Source organism: Chrysochloris asiatica, unplaced genomic scaffold (assembly GCF_000296735.1).
Source record: "Chrysochloris asiatica unplaced genomic scaffold, ChrAsi1.0 scaffold00002, whole genome shotgun sequence".
NCBI classification, from domain to species: domain Eukaryota; kingdom Metazoa; phylum Chordata; class Mammalia; order Afrosoricida; family Chrysochloridae; genus Chrysochloris; species Chrysochloris asiatica.
The window spans coordinates 17,819,542-17,845,747 of record NW_006408520.1 but is presented as its reverse complement, the minus strand read 5'-3'; the positions used below and the strand labels follow the sequence as shown (position 1 = coordinate 17,845,747).

General features: G+C 37.3%; 1 protein-coding gene across 1 annotated transcript in view; it reads right to left on the bottom strand.

The window, feature by feature from the left end:
- Window positions 1-26,206, bottom strand: part of ARHGAP29 (Rho GTPase activating protein 29) — a 73,639-nt gene that overhangs the window by 8,926 nt on the left and 38,507 nt on the right. Inside the window, exons 11-18 of the mRNA XM_006830947.1 lie at window positions 21,616-21,753; window positions 15,422-15,579; window positions 14,406-14,545; window positions 14,113-14,217; window positions 7,520-7,618; window positions 4,571-4,710; window positions 4,114-4,302; window positions 3,522-3,659 (exon numbers count right to left, since the gene is read on the bottom strand). Coding sequence (XP_006831010.1) covers window positions 3,522-3,659; window positions 4,114-4,302; window positions 4,571-4,710; window positions 7,520-7,618; window positions 14,113-14,217; window positions 14,406-14,545; window positions 15,422-15,579; window positions 21,616-21,753 — 1,107 coding nt within the window. The remainder of the gene's footprint in view (window positions 1-3,521; window positions 3,660-4,113; window positions 4,303-4,570; window positions 4,711-7,519; window positions 7,619-14,112; window positions 14,218-14,405; window positions 14,546-15,421; window positions 15,580-21,615; window positions 21,754-26,206) is intronic.

Genomic DNA, 26,206 nt, shown 5'->3' with positions numbered 1-26,206 from the left:
AGTCAGTCCTTAATGTTCAATAAGCCCTTTCCCCCTCCTCAAGTCCCTGGTATTAATATACTTTTGTCGCTAGGCATTTTCTTATTTCAGATATTTCATATAAGTGGGATCACACAATATGAAGGAACTTTAGTTTGTGGAAAAATTCGAGTATTTTTTAAATCCATTTTTTCATGAACTTTTTGAAGCCCCCTTATAGTTGTCATTTTGTGTCTGATTTCTTTCTTTTGTCATAATGTTTTCAAGGTTCATCCATGTGGGAGCCATATGTGTATAGTTGTTTTTTATGTGGTTTAAAAAAGGTATTTCCTTCTTCCTAGTCTGTCTTAGTCTGGAAGCTCTGCTGAAACCTGTACATCAAGGGTGACCCTGCTGGTATTTAAAATATCAGTGGCAGACCTTCTAACATCATAGCAACACACTACAAGTGGGATTTCCTTCTGCAATCTCACCAAATCACAACAAGCCTATAAGGACTGGGAGAATAGGCGAGGGGATGAAAGCTGTTTCAGAGGTTAACAGAGAATGAACACGTGCTGACTTAGCCAACAAAGCAGAAATCCCACCTGAGAACCAACCTGATTTACAGAAGTCTAAGAAGACTGGAGGCACCAGGACCAGTTCTTATGATCATCAGGGAGGTGGGCTATCTGTAAAGCATTAGGTCTTGATCCTTATCCCTACTCCATTCTCCTGAGCAACTTCTTCCTCAAAAAACTAAAGAGTTCTTCTTTGGTCAGTATGAAACAGTCTCTGGAAAGGCAATGCCAAGCACAAGAAGAGGGTGGCAACTACTAAAATCAGAGACTTGATAAGAAGTTCCTGCAGACTTCTTACGTCTCTTGCCTCCAAGACTAACAGTGCCAGACTAGCTTCTTTAGACAAAGGACGACTTTTCCTGGGGTATCAGATCAGCCTTAGAGAAGTTAAGCTCAAAGGTCTTTAAAGCTTTCCCACGTACAAAAGCTTCCAAAGAGAATTCAATTCCCAGGTCTTTCATTTTGAGCAGACAACCAGGAGTAGAGAAAAACCAACTTGAAGGTCTAAAACTTTGCTGTCAATATTGTGGCCACTAGCTACATAAGGAGTCCTGATATAGTGCTGTAGGATCAGCAGTGAACTGTTACTACAAGGTCCACAGTTCAAACCCACAAGCCACTCCTTGGAAACCTTGTACAGAGTGGTATGAATCATAACAGACTAGATGGTAATTAAGAGCAAGAAGCTACATACGGTTCCTGAGAACCAAAGGTACAGCTGGCCTGAACTCCAAAGTGCTCTAAGTAAAAAATATACACCAGACCTTCAAAGATTCAGTACAAAAAAGAATGTAAAATACTTCAGTAATAATTTAAAAATATTGATTGATTAGATGTTCAAATAATTTTATGTAATATATAATTTTTTTTCAAGTGGCTATTGCACTCCTGGTATGGCACTGTAGTATTAGCACTGGACTGAGAACCTCACAAGGTCAGAAGTTCAAACCCACCAGCTGCTCCTAGGAAACCCTATACAGGGTCACAATGAGTTGGAACTGACTAGATGGCACTTAACAACATTAGAAATTTTAATATTGTAATATGTGGCCTATATTGTATTTCTATTGGAAAGGGATAGAGGCTAAGAAAAGACAATAACTCTTTTTATCAAACTATCAATATTTTCAGGTAGGTAAAGGAATATATTACATGCGTTTAAAAAGAAAAAAAATGCTCTAAATTAGAACATTAAAAAAATCAGAGTTCTTAGAAATTAAAACATTATAACAGAAGTGAAGTAATCAGTCACAGGATAGGAGGATAACGCTTATTTTTTTTCTTTCATCTCTCAGAAAGTGATAAAAGAAAAAAAATAAAAGAACAATACAAGAAAGGCAGGGGTCCTAGAGAAGCAGTCTAGGTTGGTTCAGTATCCAAATACAAGTTCCAGAAAGAAAGTACTGAGAAAATATAATGGAAGAATGAATAACATAATGAAAAATTTTCAAGAACTAAAGAGCATGACTGATAAAATCCATGGAGTGCCCAGAGCAGAAATTGAAAATACTCCAATGTTAAGGCATATTATGAAATCTTAGGATAGTGGGACGAAGATGATTCTACAGCTTTCAAAGGGAAAAGAAAAGGGTGCAGACAAAGAAGCAGGAATGAGAAGAATTTCAGGCTTCTGAGGACAAAAATGCCTTCCAAATTCTGAAGGAAAAGAATTACTTGCCTAGAATATTAATAACCTTCCACATTGTCCCATTCCAATTCAAGAAAATAGAATATAAATATTTACAGGTAAACAAGGCTTCAAAAATTTGCTACAATTTTACTGTATTCAAGATGGATATGATCAAAACAGGAGACAAAACCAAAACAAGGAAGACATGAGAAACAGAAGACAGGTGTTCCCTCACAACAGAGGAGGTGAGTACAAAATGCAAACTTCCTGCCATCAAGTTGATTCCAACTCTTTGTGCGGCCCTACAGGACAGAGAAGAGCTGCTCCTCAGAGTTTCCTAGATTGTAAGTCTTTATCACGGCAGACAGCTTCATCTTTCCTCCACTGAACCACTGGTGGTTTGAACCGACGACCTTATAGTTAGCAGCCCAACGCATAATCCGCATTGCCATGAGGGCCCCTTTTCTTAAAGGTACAGCAATGCTCTATTTCCTTAAACTAAGTGATGGGAATATGAGTGTGCATTATTGTTGTTAGGTGCCACCGAGTCAGTACCAACTCACAGCACCCTATGAACAAGAGAATAAACCACTGGCTGGTCCTACACCAACCTCACAGTCATTGCTAGACCTGAGCCCACTGCTGCTGCCACTGTGCCAATCCATTTTGTTGAGGATCTTCCTCTTTTTCTTCAATCCTCCGCTTTACCAAACATGATATCTTTCTATAGGGACTGGTCCCTGCTGACAATATGTTTGAAGTATGTGAGACGAAGTTTGGCCATACTGGCCTGCAAGAAGCATTCTGGCTGTACGTCTTCCAACACTGATCTGTTTGTTCTTTTGGCTGTCCATGGTACTTTTAATGTTCTCCTCCAACATCATAACTCAAATACGTCAATTTTTTTATGGTCTTCCTTATTCACTGTCTAACTTTCACATGCATTAGAGGTTGTTGAAAATACTATGGCTTGGGTAAGGTACTCCTTAGTTCTCAAACTGACATAACTGCTATTCAGGTCTTGTGTAGCAGATTTGCCTAATGCAGTAAGCCATTTGATTTCTTGACTGCTGCTTCTTGAGTGCTGATGGTTGTCCAAGCAAAATGAAGTCTTTGACAATTTCAATCTTTTCTCTACTTATATGGATGGTGTTGATTGGTCCAGTGGTGAGGACCATAAACTGTACAGAGATAGTTTATATACTCTTTGATAGTATATTGACAATTACAGAGATATCAATTAGGTCTATGCCAATAAAGATGTACATATAACAAATCTTGTCAGCAAAATGCAAACCGTATGTTTGCTCTTTTCTATTTAATGGTAGGTTTCAAGAATAGAAAAACTTTACCTGTCGAAGGTATGCTTTCAAGACTTCACATATGTCATGAGAACTAAATTCTGAAATGTCTACCAAGTGCATTCCATTTTCAAAAGCTTGGCACAGTTTTTCCGTTTTTATTTTATTTCCAGATACGCGATAAATTCCCTTGAAGGAAAAAAAAAAAGTTTGCAAAATTCTATTTTAGTACAAATGATGAAATGCAGACATATAAATATATTTGATGTGTCTACTTCAATTTTTACTAGTATTTCAGAAAAGAATAACAAAATAAAAATACTTATTGTTGTCAACTGTCATTGAGTCAGTTCCTACTTATAGTGACATTGTATAGGTTTTCCGAGTAGCGGCTAGTGGGTTTGAACTGCCAACCTTGTGGTTCACAATCCAGTGCTGATTCTACAATGCCACATCAGGAGCCCAACAAAAACACTAGTCAGGGCCAAATGGGCAATATTTTCCAAATAAATCTAGATAAATTCAGTTACTAAATTGATCATCTCCCCCTACCCTAACCCTTCCCCCTTGAAGTCTTCTTTTCATTAGAACACATAGCATGGGCATTTATGGTTTTAGTTTCATTTTAATAGTGGAAGTATACCTGAAGACACAAGGCTCTTTTCTCAATCTCTAAGGTGCACATTTTTAGTATAAAAGGGATACCATCAGATTCCTTTTTTAAACCTTGTGTGAATTCTGCTCCAAACAAATTTATTTTTCCCAGAAGTTTTTGATGACCACAAGTGATGACTAAATTTTCCAAACACTTTCGGTGACAAACAAGGAGACACTGTAATAAAAGAACAGTTTAGAACTGATAAATTCACCTTAAAATTATTGATACAGCTTGACAAAGTGGCAAGATATCACAAGTGAGTTTAAACGGTTGTACTTGCAATGTTTGAAATATATTTTTCAACAGCAACACAAAATGAAAAATTACAGAGTATACACTGTGGTACAATTTATTTAAAATAACTTTCTTTTCAATCAGCACAATCAATAATAAAAGAGTATAAAGCAAAAAGTGCACAGTCTATATTCCAGAATGATCTTACCTCTTCACATTCAACGCCTTGGAAAACTACAATGCTTTCACAATCCCTGCATTTCGTGGGGGATCTCAATTTACGAAATTTATGAGTGAGAGCTGCTTTTGACATTAATGTTTTCTTAAATGTTCCAAGAGAACTGGGTCCTTAAATTAGAAATACATTAGTATATAATGATTGCAAAACAACAGAAAAATTTCTCCATTCAGTAAGACTGTATTTTGAATAATGTTAAACTTCCAAATCATTCATACATTACAAAAAGCTAATAGCTTGCATTTGTAACACCAAAATAAGTATGTAATTTATAGTTCTCTTACAAAACACACATTAAACTGATGTTTCAACTATGAGTAAAAGACACCAACAAGTCATTAAGAAACTTGTAAGAGTATAGCATGTTATTTTTTCAGAATTGGCAATTTCACACTGTTAATATGGGGGAGTCCTGGTGTGGCGCTGTCGGTTAATGCACCAGACTGCAAAGACGTTTGAACTACAAGGTTGGCGGTTCAAGCTCACCAGCTGCTCCCTGGAAGCCTTATATTGGGTCGCTATGGGTCAGAATTGACTCGATGGCACTTAACAATAACAACATGGGGAGCTTCAAAGAGTCTGTACAAAAATTCCATTTTCTTTTAATTCCACAAACTTTTTGAAGCCTCCATTTATGTCATTTACAGATTTGGAAAGGTGGTTATATAGGTGGCATTATATTCTTAAAAATATATTAAAACAAAAAAAAACAAAAACAAAAAAAACAGCTACAGGAGGTTTGCATTATTTGCATTAAAGATAAAGCTATTCGCAATTCAACATAAAATTATAGTAAATGTTGTTATTGGGTGCCGTCAAGTTGATTCCAATTCATAACGACCTTATGCACAACGGAATGAAATACTGCCCAGTTCTACTCCAACCTCACAATCATTATTATGTTTGATACCATTGCTGCTGCCCTATGCCAATACATATCATTGGAGGTCTTCTTCTTTTTCGCTGACCCTCTACTTCACACCAAGTACAACATCCTTTGCCAGGGACTGGTCCCTCCTGATAATATGTCTGAAGTGAAAGATGAAGTCTTGCTATTTTGGCTTCTAAGGAGCAATCTAGCCATACTTTTTCCAACACAGATTTATCTGTTCTTTTGGCAGTCCATAGTACTTTTAATACTCTCCTCCAACACCATAACTCAAATATATCAGTTCTGCTATAATCTTCCTTATTCATTATTCAACTTTCACATGCATATAAGACTATTTAAAATACCATGGCTGGAGTCAGGCACATCTTAGTCCTCAAACTGGTATCTTTGTTTTTTAAAGAGGTCTTGTGCAACAGATTTGCCTAATATAATGCGTCATTTGATTTCTTGACTGCTGCTTTCAAGAGCACTGAAATTGGATTCAAGCAAAATGAAGTCTTGGACACCTTGAATCTTTTCTCCATTTATCATGATGTTATTAATTGGTCCAGTGGTGATGATTTTTGTTTTGTTTATACTGAAGTGCTATCCATACCAAAGGCTGTGGTCTTTGATCTTTATTAGTAAAGTGTTCCAGAACACAGAACTGTGCTCATGAGGAACCTATACACAGACCAAGAGGCAATTGTTCAAATCAATCAAGGAGACATTAAAAGGCTTAAAATTGGGAAATTTGTGCAATAAATATACTAGATATACCTATGAGACTATCCAATATCCCATTCTTTTTTTTTAAAGCTGACACCATTTATTATCATTCAGATTTCATAGACACAAAGAGGTAGCACACAGGTCAGGGTTATAGGAGGAAAACCTCCATCTGTGTACAGGTCACTCTGTTTACACCTGGGTGGCACTAGCCCACATCAGGCACAACAGCTGTACTTGTTCGATGCCCCTCTGCAGATGCAGCCCGGGCACACTTGGCACAGCCCACAGGGCAGTAGGAGTGGCAGCTCTTCTTGCAGGAGGTGCACTGGCACTCTGCACTTGCAGGAGCCACAGCAGACAGATGCAGGAGACACCAGTGTGGCAGGAGCAGTTGGGGTCTATCGCAAGCAAGGTGAGTGAAATGGGAAGGCAGGTGGTGAAAAGGACACTGATTGGTGGAAGACAAGATAGATATTCCATTCTTTTATAAAATGATGTGAAAATAGTTGCCTGTAATTTTAAACACACAAATTTAATGTGCATGATTCTAATTCAGGTTGTTACTGCTGCTAAATGCCTTTGAGTTGGTTCTGACTCACAGAGATCCTGGACAGGGTTTCAGAGGTTGTGAATCTTTTGGGGAGCAAAAACCTTAATCTTTTGCCTGCAGATCAGCTGGGGGACTCGACCCTCTGACCTTGTGGTTCACAGTCCAGTGAATATTCTACAGAGTCACCACACTAATTTAAGTCATTAAGTAACTGAAGATACTTCATCATCCACAAATTTCCTTGCCCTCAAGAAATATACTTAGTTATACTTCCTACCTAAGTTTGTATACTGTTTCTTAACAAGTCTTTTTTTAGACTTTCCTCTGTATTGTAATCCTTTTAACAGTAAGTTACTGAGTTAGCTTTATAAAAAAAAAAAACCACCATGCCAAAGAATTTTAGGTCTAGTTGTGCTGCTTTTTCTGATATTTGTGTTTTTAGTATTTGATTAAGAGTATTTTGTTGCTAGGTGCTACCAAGTTATTTTCAGCTCACAGCCACTTCCCCAGTAGGTTTCTTGCTATCAGTGTTACCGAAACAAGCTGCCAGGCCTTTATCCCATTGAGCCATCAGGATAGGTTCACACCTCCATCTTTCTTTATCAACTCATATTTGTACAGAACTGTTGAGATATATTTGAGTCATTACAATGCTTTTTGTGCAATACACAGCAATGATGCTTCAAGTTATACCATTTTCCTCATATCATGTAGTGTTCCTGATTCAAGTAATTTCATGGAAACTTGATTCAAGTAACTAACATACCAGCTTCTGAAGGGGAAGGCGGCTCTCTTTCATCTAGATCATCAGCAGAAGACATGGTTCCACTAGATGGAGTTCGTGGAAGTTTCCGATGAAAATCTCCTAAAAAAAGTATTACCTGAAGACTCATTGTAGAATTATAACTAAGTAATGATAATATTTTTAGAATAATACAATTCATATGATTTTAGTAGCTTCGATGTAAAACTATGCTTTCATTTTCAGACTTTAGATATATTCTGATATTTATTCCTAGGAATAAAAATGAATGAACTCAAATCTGACTTATCCAAGTCTAAATGTTGAGGGTCATATATCCAAATAAGATCTTACTGCCAACTCTGGTGGTTAAACAGTAGGTTGTGAGCTCCACAAGGTCAGGGAATATTTTCTATCCAGGTCTTACCAACTGAAAAAGAGCTGACTCAATGACAAAGTTATCATGACCATGTGAATGTTATTAATTCAGTTATAAATAAATGAATATAGCACAACCTGAAGCTTTCTCAAATATTCTAGATAATATTTGAACACAGCGATACAGTAACAACACTGCATTAGTGTTATTAGTAAGAGAGGAGAGCTGAGGCCAAGAACAGCCTGATGGTCCCTGGCCCTGTCCTGGCAGGGTGCTACGACACTGAGTGAAATGAAAGCAGTTCAACAAAGGGTCCTGCCAGCTGTGTGGAAGCCGGATCCTTAGGAAAACGGCCAAACAGACTAATAAAGTTTATTTGCTCATGCTGACATTTACAAATAGCAGACTAAGGAGAAGCATTCACTTCACTGTTAAATGAACTTCAGACCTTTTAGAATAAGTGTTAGAAAGGTCTTTAAATTAACATCTTATGCCTAAAAAGTCACCACTAATCTGTCAGTTTGTTTTACTATGGTGGCTTGTATGTTGCTGTGATGCTGGAAATGATTCCACAGGTCTTTTAATACTAGCAGGGCCACCCATGGTGGACAGGTCTCAGTGGTGCTTCCAGATTAAGACAAACTAGGAAGAAAGAGAGGCAGAACACTTCAGAAACACTAGCCACTGGAAAACCTTATAAAGAGCAGCAGAACACTGTCTGATATAATCAGTGCTGAAGATGAACCCCTTGGGTCGGTAGGCACTCAAAATACAACTGGAAAGAGCTGACTCCTCAAAGTAGTTGATCTCAATGGACAAAGCAAAGCTTTTGGGACCTTCATTTGTTGATGGAATACAACTTAAAATGAGAAGAAACAGCTGCAAACATGTATAACTAATTGGAATGAGGAAATGTATGAATTATGGATCTAGGAACACTAGCAGTCTTCAAAAATAAAATGGAATGCACAAAGGTTGATACCCTAGGCATTGGCAGTGTTGTTAAGTGCTGTTCAGTTGGTTTGGATACATAGTGACCCTGTATAGGGTTTCTGAGCAGTGGCTGGTGGTTTGAAATGCTGACTTGACAACTGGGAGTCCAGTGCTTATCCTACAGTGTCATACCAGGACTACACTCTAGGCATTAGTGACCTGAAATTGACTGGTATTGGCCATTTGAGTCAGACAATCATATGGTTTACTATGCTGAGAACTACAAAACTGGAAAGGAATGGAGTATATTCATTGTCAAAAACAGAATTTCAAGATCTACCTTCAAGTACAAGGAACTCTGGTAGCGTAGTGGTTACGAATCGGGCTGCAAACCTCCAGGTCAGCAGTTCGAAACTACCAACTGTTCCACCGGGAGAAAGATGAGACTTTCTGCTCCTGTAAAGATTTACAGCCTCGGAAACCCTGGACAGGGTCACTATGAGTCGGAACCGACTCCACGGCACATAATCACCATCTTTAAGTGCAATGCTGTCTGTGTTAGGATAGTATTCATTCACCTATAGTGAAGGCCAATTAATACTACTATTACTTAAATTTATGCAGCAAAGACTAAAGCCAGTGATGATGATGATGTTACAGAACTTTACCAACTTCATCAGTCTGAAATTGATCAAACATGCAATCAAGATACACTGATAATTACTGGTGATTAAAATGCAAAAGTTGGAAACAAAGAGGGAGGATCAGTACTTGGAAAACATGGGCTTGAAAAAGAAACATTGCTAGAGATTACACGACAGAATTTGCAAGATCAATGACTAATTCATGACACACAGTATCAACAACATAAATGGTGACTATATTTCCATGAAACCCAAAAGGGAAGAACACACTCAATATTTCTCAATCTGAAAGAACTGAAGAAAATAATCCAAGCCTTGATTTGAACTGCTGATGGATTCTTTGGGTAAAATATTGAATGATGCAGGAAGCATTAAAAAAAAAAAAAAAGATGGAAGGAATACAAGAGTCATTGCACCAAAAAGAACTGGTTCAATCATTTTCAAGAGTTATCATATGATCAAGAACTGATGGCACTTAAGGCTGCACTGAAGGTACTGGCAAAAATAAGGCTCCAGGAACTGAAGGAATACAAATTGAAATCTTTCAACAAAGTGATGATGCACTGGAGGCGCTCATTCTTCTTTGCCATGAAATTTGGAAGATTTGGAAGAAAGAGATTCACATTCGTGCCAATTCCAAAGACAAGTGACCCAACAGGATGTGGAAATCATGTAACAATATAGTATTACATGCAAGTAAAATTTTGCTGAAGATAACTAAAAAAACAGGTGTAGCAATACATCAGCAGAGAGATGTCAAAAATTCAGGCTGGGTTCAGAAGAGGACATGCAACAAAGGATGTCACTGCTGACATCAGATGGATCTTGGCTGAAAGCAGAAAATACCAGTAAGATGTTTACTTGTGTCTTATTGACTATGGAAAGGCTTTCAACTATGTGGATAATGACAAGGTATGGATAACTCTGTGAAGAATGTATATTCCAGAACACTTAATTGTGGTCTTGAAATATCTACACACAGACCAAGAGGCAATTGCTAGAATATAACAAGGTTCTAGTGCCTGGTTTAAGGAGCTCTGGTAGCGTAGTGGTCACGAATTGGGATGCTATTCTCACGATCAGCAGTTCGAAACTACCAGCTGTTCCACGGGAGAAAGATGAGGCTTTCTGCTCCCATAAAGATTTACAGCCTTGGAAACCCTGTACAGCTGTTGAGTCCGAACCGACTCCACAGCACATAACAACAACAACAACAACAACTGCATGGTTTACAATCAGGAAAGGTGTGCGCCAAGGTTAGAGCCTTTCTCCACATTTATTCAATCTGTACACTAAGCAAATAATCCAAGAAACTGTACTATATGAAGAAGAATGTGGCACCAGGATTGGATGAAGACTCATTAACAACTAGAGGACCCCATTTCTAAAATATGATTCCCAATTACATCAGAGGGTGATTTTCAGTTATTTTCTCCAATAAGTCTGAATGTTCGCCTCATTTGGTTGTCACTTTCCAGCTTTCCTCAGACTAGCCACAGAAAGGCCCCATGTGTATATGAATGCACTTTGGTGCTGGTTTGGAATATGCCTGCTCTCTAGCTCCCTGCCTGGAGCCTTCTCATCAACTTGCTCTGATCCATGTCTAAGGTGCAACAAGAACCCTATCAGAGTTCTTGGATGTCTCCCAGATCTACATGGCTTTACATGAGGGGAATGAACCCACTTCTAACACCTTCCCTCTAGCCCTGACACTTAGTTCCAAATGGAACCAAGTTGAGTGCATCCTGGTTGGGTGTTTTGTGATGAGGCCGGATGAAATAAGACTTTGGTTTATTATGTGTAATGTGTTGCCACAGACTCAAGGATACAATCACCTCGACCCAGTCATGAGGCATGCCTGTGTATGTGTGTAACAGGATTCTGATGGCTAGATTGTAATGCTAGTCCTCTACGGGAGAAAAAAATTAATATAAAGCAAAACAAATAAAAATCTATTTAAAGCACACACACAAAAAAAGTTTGCTAACACAAACTTAGGCGGAATTGAAATACTACTGAAGAAGATCAAAGTCTATAGCCTTCAGTTTGGATTGTACCTCAATGCAAAGAAAATGAAAATCCTCACAAATGGACCAATAAATAACATCATGATAAATCAAGAAAAGATTCAAGTTGTTCAAGACTTCATTTTGCTTGGATCCATCATCAACACTCACAGAAGCAGTAGTCAAGAAATCACAAGAAGTACTGCATAAGGTAAATCTGTTTCACAAGACCTTTTTAAAGTGTTGAAGAGCAAAGATGTTAGAGGACTAAGGTGTGCCTGGCCAAAGCTATGGTATTTTCAATAGGATCATATGGATGCGAAAGTTGTACAGTGAATAAGGAAGACCACAGAAGAACTGATGCATTTGAGTTATGGTGCTGAAAAGGATATTAAAAGTACCATGGACTACCAAAAGAACAAACAAATCTGTGTTGGAAGAAGTGCAACCAGAATGCTCCTTAGAAGCCAGGATGGTGAGAAGCCAGGACAGCAAGACTTTGTCTCTTGTACTTTGGACACACTATTAGGAGGAACCAGTCTCTGGGAAAAGACACCAGGCTTGGCAAAGTGGAGGGTCAGAGAAAAAGAGGACGACCCCCAACGAGATGGACTAACACATGGCAACAACGATGGGCTCAAACGTAACAACAATTGCCACAGGACCAGACAATGGTTTGTTCTGTTGTATACAGGGTCACTAAGAGTCAAAGCACTTAACAACATGCCCAAAAAGAATCCTTTCATAATATGCTTTAGAAATGGTCTGTGTAAAAATAATATCCCAAACGACTGAGACCTACAAGTTAGCACATTCCATTTTAGAATAATTCCAGTTATAAAATGGCTGCCTTAAAGTAAATAGAAATCTGATTCTCTATCAATCCAAGTCTATGGATATTTCTCCCCAAAGGAGCAAAGACACACTCAAACTCAAATCCCTTTTTATTCCAATATTTGAAAACAGTAGTCATGAACCATTTCTTCTTTCTGTGGTTGACATCCATTTATCCTGTGACCCAGTTTCCAGAATCTGGCCACTTTCATCTTTTCCAATTCCACCCTCACCTTGCCCATTGTCACATTTAGAAGTGATCAATAAAATCTGTTGATGATAGTTCCTAAACATTTCCTGACTATGTCCTTAGGGTTCCATCTCCACTGGCAGCAGGTGTATACGCCCATTGTTTGTAAACCACACATTGAATTATTTCACATTATACTTCAAATGTTGACCAGTGAAGCCTTCAACATGATTACATAAAGACTGAGAACACTAGGGAAACGCTGAACAGCTCTGGGAACATTTTATGAGGAGCCTCGTCAGCAATACTTTTGTGCTTTGAAAAATCCCCTGTAATGTCAAGTGTAATTTAAGAGAAGAACAGAGTAAGGAGAGATAGGATCCCTACTCAGTGCATACCCAAAATAATCTGTAACGAATGCAACATTCTCAACTCCCTCATGGTAGAAACTGTGTCTTTATCACACGAAGTTTTACAAAGTCCCAAATAATCTAGGGTTTGGATTGAGTCTTAACTACTTGGGCAAACTAGAACCACTTTGTTTTCACAAAGACAATGATCAATATCCAGTTTAAATTCTCTAGGTTCCCACGCAGGTTGGCCCCTAAACAGCACTAATTGTAAAGGAGGCAACATAAAATAGCTGCTGACAGGCAGTGAAAAAACACACCAGTGCTCCACGGAAAGGCATTCTAATTTTAAATCCAAGAGACGTACCATGATGAATAAACCTTCTGAAATATGAAGAGTGCTAAAAAAGACCTTAGAGTTTGAGGTCAGTTAAATCCTGTATTTCCCACAGTTGCAAGATAAGAATGTAGCCAGGAGAACAGGACTGGAGCAGTCTTTGGTATTAGAGTGCTGAAGAAGGAACGCTACAGACAGACGTAATCTAGGTCAAAGAGACGTGGGCTCTGGTGCTGCAACCTTCTCCTGCTGGCTGTATAATCTATGGCAAGCTACCCGCGCTGAAGCCTGTTTCCCTCCACTGAGAGACTTCAGAACACCTTGTTTGCTTCTGCAATGAAGATGAGAGAGTCTCTGGCAAAATATTTGTACATTTGTACAAAAAGTAACAAGAACAAGTAATGACAGGCACAAGAATTTAAATAACTGCACTATTCATTACAGAAAATTTAGTAGAAACAGCTCAAACACCTAACACAAAAGCTAAGATACATAACAGTTTTCTTCATAGATTAGAAAACTATGCATCAGTGAAAATAAAGATGGCTATCAGCATGGATCTCAATGAAATAGGATGCCTACCATACATGAGAGGGCAAAACTCAACTGCATGGAGGTACTACAAACATCAAGAAAAGCTAAGGAATAACTAACACAATTTAGGATGGTGATTTCTTCTGGAGGAAATATGGCAAGATTATCACAAGGGGCTTCTAAGAAACTGACACTGCTGTTATTTCTTAAGCTGGGTGGTGAATCTATGAGGGTTTGTTTTATCATTTGTCTTTAAAGAGTACATACATATGTATGTACTTTTCTGTATTTATGAAATAGTTCATGATAAAAATAAAGCAGATAAAAATACAAGAAAGAATATGTTTTCATTGAATTAAAAAAAAAAAGAAAACTAGTCTAATCCTTCACTGATGTAAATATTTACATACCTGGACTTATAGATTCTGAATCCAGAGATCTAGATTCGCTGCTCCCGCCAGTGCTCTCAGAGTCACTAAGCACCGGAAATGTCCAGGATCCTATAAAAGAAGAGCCTTTAAAACAAAAACACACTGGAAGTCAAACTTGACTACAGGTAGATTTCATACAGCAAAATACTGAAAGTCTGAAAAACAAGATACAGTTAAAGTTGGTCAGAGTTACCTATTATTTACTAAACGGCCCTGTGTTTACAGCTTTGAAGACTTTGATCTTTTATCAAGTACCTAATATGAAAAGCTACCTGTTAGATCTGCACCGTTAGAACATCTGTCCTCTTCAATTTTATTAGAACAGTCAGGAAGGCGCACAACATCTTCTAAAGAGTCAGCAGGTCCATATACAGAAGTTTGGGGACTATGCGTTGATTGTTTGTTCATATTCCTAAAAAAGTCCAAACAAAACTCATCACTAAGAATGACTAATAACCAGTCTATTTGATTTTACTTCTGGAAAAATCTGTTAATTTAATGACTGTAGGTAGAGTAACAAAACTATTAAGAACAAACCACATGGCATAGTTCAACCTTTTAAGGAAATATGAATAAAATCTTTTAATTATATGTATCTAATCCTGGTGTAGGTTAATGTACTGGACTGCACAGCAGTTCAAGCTCATCGCTGCTCCTTAGAAACCCTATATAGGGTTGCTATGGGTTGGAACCAATTCAACAGCACTTAACATTACAACTGTGGTGCTGAAGGATAATGCACTGGACCCACAAGGTTGAAACCCACCAGCGGCCTCTCAGAAACTCTATACAGGGTGTTACTATGAGTCAGAATCCACTCAACAGCACATAACAGCAACTACAACTGAATTATAAAAAGGTGTAGCAAAAGAAGAGTCAATAATTCTAATATAACCTTCATGGAAAGTAAAACATAGGCTAAATCTTGAAGACATTTAAAAAATGTGTGACCCGAACTTGAATTGTTTTTTCATTTTCTTTAAAAAAATAAAAAAACAAAAAAAAAATTTAAATCTCAATTAACAAAGTCTGTGTCAAAATTTAAAATTATATACTCTAACATGAATTATATCTATTCCTTACATATATTATTTAGAAACAATAAAGCAATATAGAAAATATTCAGAAATTTAAAAGTCAACTCTGCCAGTGTTGGGAAAGATATTTCCGTCTACCGAACAAAAACTTAGCAATAAATGGTTTGATCACTTGTAGCAATTCCAGAACCCAAACCAAACACACTGCCATCGAGACAATTCCCACTCCTTAGGTACATATTAATTCTTACCCATCAACTTTGTCTTCTTCGGCTGAGTTTGTGGCCTTGACGAATTCACTGTAGCCTTGGCCTGGGTCATAGAGCTTGGCATTCTCAGAGAGAGACTGTAAATTATTTGCAAGAGAGGCAGCCTGCAGGTGCTGCATCTGGAAAAGGTTAACTGTTACCTATGGCCACAAAGAAAAAAGGCAGAATAACTCATGATATATGGAACAGTGTGCATATGTAACAATTATTTTAAGAAACAGCACGAATAAAAAACTACACAGTGAAGTACAGAATACTCAATATTACTGGGTATGTACTATATTTCCTGATACTGTGAATGGTCTAGATCAGGAAAAAAAAAGTAGCTTTATAATCAGGATAAATAATTTCCAGAAAACTGTGATGTTAAAAAGTACCACCACATTTCCCTACTGGTTAACAATTTGATAAGGAGATGTATATGTTTTTGAAAATCCTTATCTCTACTCAAGTGTTCTGACCACAACTGCCTAAACTCAGGAATATCACGGGGAAATTTTTTTTTTATTAATCGGAACACTAGTATTTTTACTTACCTCATTTTGTTAATTCTATAAAACAGGAAAGCTTTGTTTATAATTCATGAACCTTGCAGAACTCAGATTTTCTAATGAAGTACTTTGTTCAACTATTCCAAATACATTATTGCATTGAGTTGCTTTTGTTGTTGTTGTTAAATGCCATCAAGTCAGTTCTAACTCATAGCAACCCTGTATAGGGTTTCTTAGGAGCACCAAAGTGAGTTTGAACTGCCGACCTTGCAGGTCAAACTGACCTTATGGTAGAGTGTTCATCCTACAGCCACACCTAGACTTACTATCACTAGTACTACTTATGGCATCCTGATGTGGTGTGATAGGATAAGCACTAGACCATAAGGAGGTCTGAGCTTCAAACTCACCAGCCACTCCTCAAAACTGACTCAATGGCATAATGGTACTTAACAATAACAACTATTACTATTACTACTTATAGTAACAATTGTAACAAAGATAGCCGTTGACATGTACTCAGTGCTTACAATATGGAAGAACCATTTTGGAAGCTTGGCATGAATTAATTAATGTTCACAAAATTCTCTGTGGTGGTGCTGTTAAGTCTTGTCAAGTTAATTCTGACTCAGAGCAACTGTGTATTAGGATTTCCGCTGAGTCGTTGTTGGTTTTAAACCACCAACTTTGTGCTTGCAGTCCAGTGCCAAAGGAAAAAAAGGTGTTTCAGTAAACAAAGATGAATTCAGGTATGGAAAATCTCTATTAACACTAAATAAGAATATCAAGTTATATTATTGAGTGTGAGCATGCATGTGTTTGTGGAGAGGTACTTTTGACATGTGGGTCTGGGAAAACTTCTCTGAAAAGGTAACTGAGACCAACATGCAAAGCTTCAGGGAGAAGACAAACCCAGAAAGGAGGACAACAGTACAAAGGTCCCAGAGCAAAAGTGAGTGGGGGAGAGCTTGTCCTGCTCAAGAATCAGATGAGAGGTCATATTCAAAGAGGTGGTGCTTGGAGTACATACCAAATTACAGAGTTAAGTTACCCAAACCACCATAAGGAGACTGCATTTCAGAAGCACGGGAAGTTCACAGAGGATTTCAAGCAGGGATTTAACATGATCTGACTGTATTTTTTAAATGACACTCTGCATCCAGTTGTTTTTGTTAGTTGTCACTGTGTCCACTCTGACTCATAGGGACCCTTCAGTGTAGCTTAAACTTCTTCCTTTAGTACCATTGATTCTTGATCACATGCTACCTCTTGAAATGGTTTTGAACATTGACCATTTCTTTTTGGTACAGTGACCATGGGTATTCCGTCTATCTTCTTTTGATGCTTTCTGCATCATTCAATATTTTCCCTATAGTATCCTTCAGTATTACAAGTCTAGGCTTGAATATATTTTTCCACTCTTTCAGCTTGAGAAATGCTGAGTGTGTTCTTCCCTCAACTTGCATATGAGCAACTGGTGGTCTGTTCCATAGTTGGTCTCCAGATCCTATTTTGGTTTATGATATTGAGCATTTCCACATTATCTTCCCACAGATATAGTGAAGCTTGATTCCTATGTATTCCATTTGGTGAGGTCCATATCTATAATTGCCTTTAAGTTATAAAAAAGGTATTTACAATGAATAAGTCATTGATCTTACAAAATTCTATCATGTGACCTCCAGCATAATTTCTATTACCAAAGCCATTATTTCCCAACTACTGGTCCTTTCTCTTTGTTTCCAACCTTTGCATTATAACCATCAGTAATTATCAATATATCTTGATTGTGTGTTTGATCAATTTCAGGCTGAAGAAGTTGACAGACTTCTTCAATTTCATAATCACTGACTTTAGTGGTTGCTGTGTAAATCTGAATAATCGTGGTATTAACTGGTCTACCTTATAGGCATACGGGTATTATCCTATTACAGACAACACTGTACTTCAAGATAGATCTAGAAACATTCTTTTTGATGATGAATGTGACATTAAGCAGCAAGGGCAGTGCCATGAACATGCAGGACCGATGTGTCTTCATCGAACCCACAGTCAACAACAGCACAGTCCACGGAATAATGACCCACACAGGCCACATCTCATTACAAGGAAAACGAGAACACATTTTTCTAAAAATTGAAATCATACAAAATATTTATTTCACCCTATTAGAATGAAACTAGAAATCAGTGACCAGGAAGACCAAAAGCTTTCATATATGGGAAAATTTAAACAACTCATATACAAGGGCTTTTTTTAAAGTTCATGGAGAAATTCTATTATCTTTTGATCCCATTTTTCCATGAAGTTTTTGAAGCCCTCTTAGATTATCCATGGGTCAAATATGAAGTAACAGGGGAAATGAGAAAAATCTTTTCAATTGAAAAAAATGAAAGTACATTTCAAAATTTGTGGAATGTAACTAAATGACGCTCAGAGGGAAATATAACACAATAAATTTTATTATAGAAGAGCAAGTCTCAGTGAATAGTCTAAGTTTCCACCTAAAGAAAAGAACTAAAAAGCAAGCAGAAATCAACAAAACTGAAAAATACAGAAAAATCAATGTAACCAAGAGCTGTTTCTTTGAAAAGATCAATAATATTTCTATGCTTCTTGATGTGGCGCTATACAATAAGCACTGGATTGCTAACCACAAGGTCAGCAGTTCAAACCCACTAGCTGCTGCTTGGACACCCTATAGAGAGTTGCTATTAGAATGGGTTCAACAGCACATACGCACAACAACAAACAGCCTGACTAGATGGAGAAAAAGAGAGAGGACATTACTTATCAATATGAGGAATGAAAAAGGATATAAAAGACTGATGATAATGCTAATACACATAAACTGGACAAGTAAAATGATTAAATTCTTTGAAAGGCAAATTTCACCCAAGAAGAAATAACTAACTGGAATAGGCCCAATGAAAGAAATTGAATTTGTAGTGAAAAATCTTCTGACAAAGAAAATTCCAAGTTCAGATGCTTTCAATGGTGATATTACTAAACATTCAAAGAAGAAATAACACCAATTCTATACACTCTCTTCTAGAAAACAGAAGCGAAAATACTTCCCAACTCATTTTATAAGGCTAGCATTACCCTGGTGGAAAATTCAGAAAAAGAGTACTTTAAAAACAAAGAAAAAATGGCATACTGATTATGCCTAAAAGTAAGGAAAGAAAAACAGATCCTCCACAAAATATTAGCAAATTGAAATCTCCTAGTGAGGCTTCTGTTAGTAATACAAAGCTGGAACAACGCTCAAATATAAATCAATTTATCCACTATGTGAACAGGCCAAAGGGGAGTGTGGTCGTTCTGTGGGTAATCACTGGACTGCAAACCACAAGGTCAGCAGTTCGAGTCCACTAGCCACTCCATGGGAGAAAAACAGGGCTTTCTGCTGCTGCAAAGATTTATAGCCTCAGAAACCCTATGTTGTTATTAAGTGCCATTGAGTCAGTTCCGACCCATAGCGACCCTGTATAGGAACAGCTGGTGAGCTTGAACCGCCGACCTTGCAGTTCAAATGGCTTTGCAGTCTGGCACATTAGCCCACAGCTCCACACCAGGACTCCTCAGAAACCCTATACAGGGTCACTATGAGATGGAACCAACTCCACTTCACAACCATTAACAAACCAAAGGGAAAAAAACACATATCCCATCACATGATGCAGAAATTCCATGATAAATACAATATCCACTCATAAGTATTAATGATAATAAAAAAGGCAAGGCTGTCCCCTCTCACCACCACACCATCCAACAATGTACTGGATGTCCCAAGTACAATTCGGTAAGAAAAACAAAAGGGACACAGATTAGAAAGGGAAAAGCAAACTGTCTCTATTTATAGATGACATGATTTTCTGTATCAAAAATCCCAAGAAACCTTCAGAAAAAAAGCTTATAAAATTAAAAAATGAACTTAGTAAATAAGAACACATGATCAACATACAAACATCAATTGTATTTCTAAATATTAGCTATGAACAATTGGAATTTAAATTTATATGTGTGTGTGCATTTATCTATAGACACATGCACATAATTATTTATAAATTTATGAAGGGGCATCAAAAAGAAATTCCATATCTTTCCATTCATTTTTCCACAAATTTTTGAAGTCCCCTCTCATACACACACACACACACACACACACACACACACACACACACACACACACATGAATGTATATATGTGTTTGGAGTCCTGGTGTGGTGCTGTGCATTAATGCACTGGACTGTAAGGTCAGTTTGAACTGCAAGATCAGCGGTTCAAGCTCACCAGTCGCTCCTCAGAAGCCCTATAGAGGATCACTATGAGTCAAAACCGACTCAATGACATGTAACAACAACAACATGTGCATATTTATATCATTTACAATAGCTCCAAATATAAACAAACACATATAGGCATTCATTCATACTTAGGTATATACCTAACAAAAAGTGTATCTTAGAAACTACAAACTGCTCATTTAAAAAAAAATCACAGATTTCCGTAAGATTTTTTAACTCAATTCCAATCTAAATGTCAAACAATCCCCTAAAAATAGTCAAAAACTACAGATTTGAAAGAGGGAGCACGGTTGCTCCATAGGACAAGGTCGGTGGTCCAGGCCACCAGCCACTCTGCAGAAGAAAGATGAGGCTTTCTGCTCCCATAAAGCCTCAGAAACCCTATACAAGGTTGTTTTGAGTTTGAACTGGTTTGACAGTACTTAACAACAACAACAAAGTAGACTTCCACATCTTTCTACCACATAGTGGCTGCTGGATTCAAACCACCTATCTTCCAGTTAGCAGCTGAGTGCTTAACCATAGTGTCACCAGAGTTTGTTATATAATAAAATGTCATGCAGCAATAAAAAGAAATGGACTACGGATACACTCTGATACACTTATGAATCTCAAAAGCATTATGCTGAGGAAGCCACTTTCCAAAGGTTGTAAACATATACATTTAATTTATATACATGTGACCTGAGAAAGAGAAAACTATAATGATGAAGAACAAATCAGCGGTTGCCAGGGTTAGAGATACTAGAAGAGGCAGCATGAAGGAACGTTTGTGGCGGACAGACTTTCTGAATCCTGATTGTGATGTGATGGTTACATAAAATTATACTTGCAGCTGAGCGTTTAACCATAGAAATGTATGATCCTCCCCACAAGAAGGAACATTTTATCGTATGTACACTTTCTACAAAAAGCATTTTTAAAGAGGCAACTAAAAACACTTGAGGGCAGGATACTTTGTCTTCAAATATATCATTGGGTTCAATTTAAAGACTAGTTCTCAACTTTACTCAAATTTTAAAGAATAGTTCTCACAGCATTGATTGAGAGATGTTTCAGGGGTGGAATCCATTTTTGTCAGTCAAACCAAGAAAGACAGTGGCTTAGAAGTGATTTTAAGTTCTCAGATTTCAATTCTAACTAAACAAATCATCAATCATCGGAAAACAGATCCGAATGTAGCTCCAACCACATACTAGTTTTAGTTCAAAAACCAAAAGCCAATTTTCAAGCTCAACACATTCCATTAATCTCTGAAATTAAATCCCTTAAGAATCTTGGCTTATCAAGCATATTTCTCTCTACAACAGAGACATAGGTTTTTGTTGTTGTTTTTTTTCCTTCTTGTCTTAAAAAACTTGAAGAAATTACTTACTGCTTTAAGGGTGAGATCACACTGGAAAACAAGTGTCCGGAGTTGTGCTAAAATTTCTCTTTTGGTATTTTCTAGATCATTTCGTCTTTCTTCAACATTTGTCACACAAGCTTTGTAGAATTCATTTGCTTCTTCTACCTTCAAGAAAATATGGAAAAACATTGAACCACTAGAATTTATATCTTAAAACCCTCATTGTAATAAACATAAATTTAAGTAACTGAATCTAAATTTAAATTCTGAAACAGTCTGCATTTTAAAATATAACAATGTTTTTCTCAGAGACTCAAGGGCATTTGACCTTAATGGAGAGCCAAGTGTGATTTACAATTGCTATATTGTCTGTCTATTCAAAGAAGAGTCAACATTAATTTTACTATAACTATTGCAGAACATAGAAAAGGATGGAAAACTCCTCAAAACATTTTATGAAGTGAGCATAACCCTCATACCAAAACCATGCATTGAAATCACTAAAAAAGAAAATTATAGAACAATATCCCTCATGAACATAGATGCAAAAATTCTCAACAAAATCATACCCAACCCAACAAAATCATACCCAACCCCAAATCATACCCAATCAACATATCAAAAAAATAATAAATCATGACCAAGTAGGATTCATACCAGGAATGGAAGGATGGTTCATTATTACAAAAACAATTAAGTTAATCCATCATATAAATGAGAAAAAAAAAAAAAAGGAAAAGAACCACATGATCATATCAATTGATATATAAAAGACAGTTGACAAAATCCAACACCCATTCTTTATAAAAAACACTCAACAAATAGGAACTAAAGGGGAATTCCTCAACATAATTAACAGCATATATATAAAACCAACAGCCAACATCACTCTCAACAGAGAGAAACTGAAAGTTTTCCCTTTGCGAACAGGAACTAGACAAGAATGTGCTTTATCACCACTCCTATATAATATTGTGTTGTAAGTCTAGGAGCCATAAGGTAAAAAGGGAAAATAAAGGCATCCAAATTAGCAAATAAGAAGTAAAACTTTGTCTACTTGCAGATGATATGATCCCATACATAGAAAATCCCAAAGACTCAGCAAGACAATTATAGGAACTCATTGGAAGATTCAGCAAAGTGGCAATGTACAAGATCAATATACAAAAATCAATTAGATTCCTCTATACAGATCTGAAAAGGAAATTAGAAAAACAATACCATTTACAATAGCCACCCAAAGGATGAAATACTTAGGAATAATCTAATCAGAGAAACAAAAAACTTATACAAAGAAAATTATACAACACTAACTACAAGAAACCAAAAGAGATTTACAGAAAGGTTAGAATATAACATGTTCATGGATATGAAGACGTAATATTGTGAAAATGTCAGAACTACCTAAAGTAACCTACAGATAAATAATGCAATCCCCATCCAGATTCCAACAACATTCTTTAAAGAGATGGAGAAAATGATCACAAACTTTATATGGAAAGTAAAGAGACCTTGGATAAGCAAAGTACTGCTTAAGAAGAACAACAAAATTGGAGGCCTCTCATTCCCTGATCTCAAAATTTAATACACAGCCACAGTGGTCAAAACAAACAGGTTCTGGTACAATGAAAGATACAGAGCTCAATGGAACAGAATTGGGAACCCAGAAGTAAGGCCATCCACATACAGTCAACTGATCTTTGACAAAGAGTCAAAACACATTAAATGCAGAAGAGATAGTGTCTTCAACAAATGGTGAAAGCATTTGGAAATCCATTTGCAAAAGAATGAAACAAGATCCATATCTTATATCATATATAAAAACAAACTCAACATGGATTGAAGACCTAAATGTAAAACCAGAACTATAAAGATCATCAATGAAAAAATAGGGACAAACAGGGGTTCTAATTCATGGCATACTTACACTTTTAAACATTACAAAAAACACATAAACTGTAAAAGACAAAATAGATGACTGAAAATTCCTAAAAATTAGCAACTTATATGCATCAAAAGATTTTGCAAAAAGAGTGAAAAGAGAGCCCACACTGGGAAAAAAATTTTTGTAGCAATGTATCAGACAAGGGACTAATATCTAAAATTTATAGAAAACTACAATATAGCTCTAAAAGAAAACAACTGAAATAAAATATGGGTATAGGACATGAACAGACACTTCACCAAGGAAGACATACAAGCAGCCCACAAACATATGAAGAAATATTCATGATCATTAGCCACTGGAGAGAGGTAAATAAAAACAACAATATCATCTCACACCAGCATTAACAGCAAAGCTAAAAAACAACAACAACAACACACACACGCACACAGAAAACAACAAATGCTGGCGGGCGAGCGGAAAGACTGGGATGCTCCTACATTGCTGGGGAGACTGTAAAATGGTACGACACGTCCTAAGAAATTTGGAAACAGAAATACCTTATGAGAGATGGGGATAGAATTCTTTTAATTCAATAGTGAGTAGCTGTTATTATTACTAATAGAATTCTTTTGATTCAATCGTGAGTAATTGCTATTATTACTAACTGCGATTATCACAATTATAAAGGTAGGAGCTGTGTAATAAAACAGGGGGAGTAGTTATTCTTACATTCCAGGAACAGACGACCAAAGGACCATCAACAGGGAAGTGCATAAATGGAACATGGGATCCGAACCAAAAATATTGTATAAGATCATTATTGTAAAAGCTTAATAAAAGGTTTCCATACTAAAAGAAACATTCTTTGATGGTCATCAGGGGTGAGAAGGAGGAGAGAGTAACTCACTGGCTAGAAGGTAGACATATGTTAGCTTGGGTGATGGGGAGAGCAATGCAATATACAAGGAGGGAGAGGGTAATACACAAGAAAAGGGTGGGTGGCAGATGAAAAATGATGATAGAAGATAGGAAAGAGATAAATTATGATTTATACACAACCTTAAAACAACAATGTTCCGTGAATAAATTCATGGATCGAGACATGCTGAATGGGTAAAGGAGGAAAACAAAAGTTTAGGGTTTGTCTTGTGGATGTTGGTTTCCCCTACCTACTACTGCAAAATAGGTATTTATGTGTGACAAAAAAACAAATATTGGAAATTATGATCAGAGAAATCTTGCAAATCCATCTTCATCCTATAACTGATTGGATTTTCTAAAAGGGAATTAGAATTTGCCTAGGGAAATAGGCTTCTTGTTAAGTGTTTGTAGAGTATGGGGCCTTAGGTGGTATCCTGAACCCTACCCAGAACCTTCTGAGATGGGGCACTTTCACTTGAAAAGGCATGCAGACCAACCCAGGACTGCTGGGAGAACAACAGATACTTACTGAAAGAAAGACCCACAGAAAAAAGCAGACTTTTTGGCTGTTTGAATTTCAAGCATTCTATTTGTTTATTAAAGGAGCTCTGGTAGTGTAGTGGTTACGAAATCGGGCTACAAACCTTAAGGTCAGCAGTTCGAAACTACCAGCTGCTCCACGGGAGAAAGATGAGGCTTTCTGCTCCCATAAGGATTTACAGCCTCAGAAACCATACACAGGGTCACTATGGGTCGGAACCAACTCGACGGCACTTAACAACAACAAAAATTTGTTTATTAGGAGGCATCAAGGCAAGAAATGCCAGCTCATCAGGGAAAACCCCTTCTAGGACTAAAACTTAAAGGGAACCTGCAAGCAATCTAGTACGTACTCTGGTGACCACTAGGGTCTAGTTTTGAGTGGAAATGGTGGAAATGAAGCAATGAAGACATGGGCTGAGTTTGGTCATGTCTGGACCATTGACTTTGACATGAGCAAGAGATGAGGAAGGGATAGCTGGTCTGAAATTTAGGAAGATGTGTGAACTCCTGAGCCATGGGCACAAACTAGCCCCCGGAGGTTAGGGCTGAGAGTGAATTGGCCAGCTGGTATAAAGTATAGGGAGGTGTGTATAAACTCCCAAACTTGCAACTAGTACCCACTTGATCTAGCACAGATGGGCTAGCTGACCAGAACTTGACCAGATGAAGATAAAGATGTTTGACACTGTGAACAACCATAAATTGCTACAATTTGATGAACTGGACTTTTACTTAGGGGTGCAGTTACTCAAAATTCCAACCGGAATGGAAGGATTCTTCAAATCAAGGAACAAGCCTGTTTCTTCAGTGTACTGGATTGATAAGGACTTAAGAAACTCAGACATCGGCTGTCAAAAATGGTGGTGGGGGATTATAAATGCATGAAGTGGCTGGCTTACAAGCTTTTATGAAAATGCTTAGTTTCAGAATGAAGGTGTTAAGGTAGAATCCCCACTGAATAGTTTTTCTCTTTTCCAGAGGGATCTCGTGAAAGGGGATGGGAGATGATGGTGACAGGATTTGATGATTCAGTTGTAATTGTTAGCAGGATTAATTGAGATTGCCACAACTGCAGAAAATGTGTAACTAAATGGGGGAAGCATTTAATCTTTCATTTCAAGAACAAACAACTCCAGGATTATCAAGAAGGTAGAGCATGTGCAGAATGTGAGTTCCCTAATTAAAAAGCAATGACAGCAAAGATGTTGGCAGAGGCGAAGCCATGGAGAAATAGAGCAGCTTTGGGCTCTGGGACCATCGACTGAG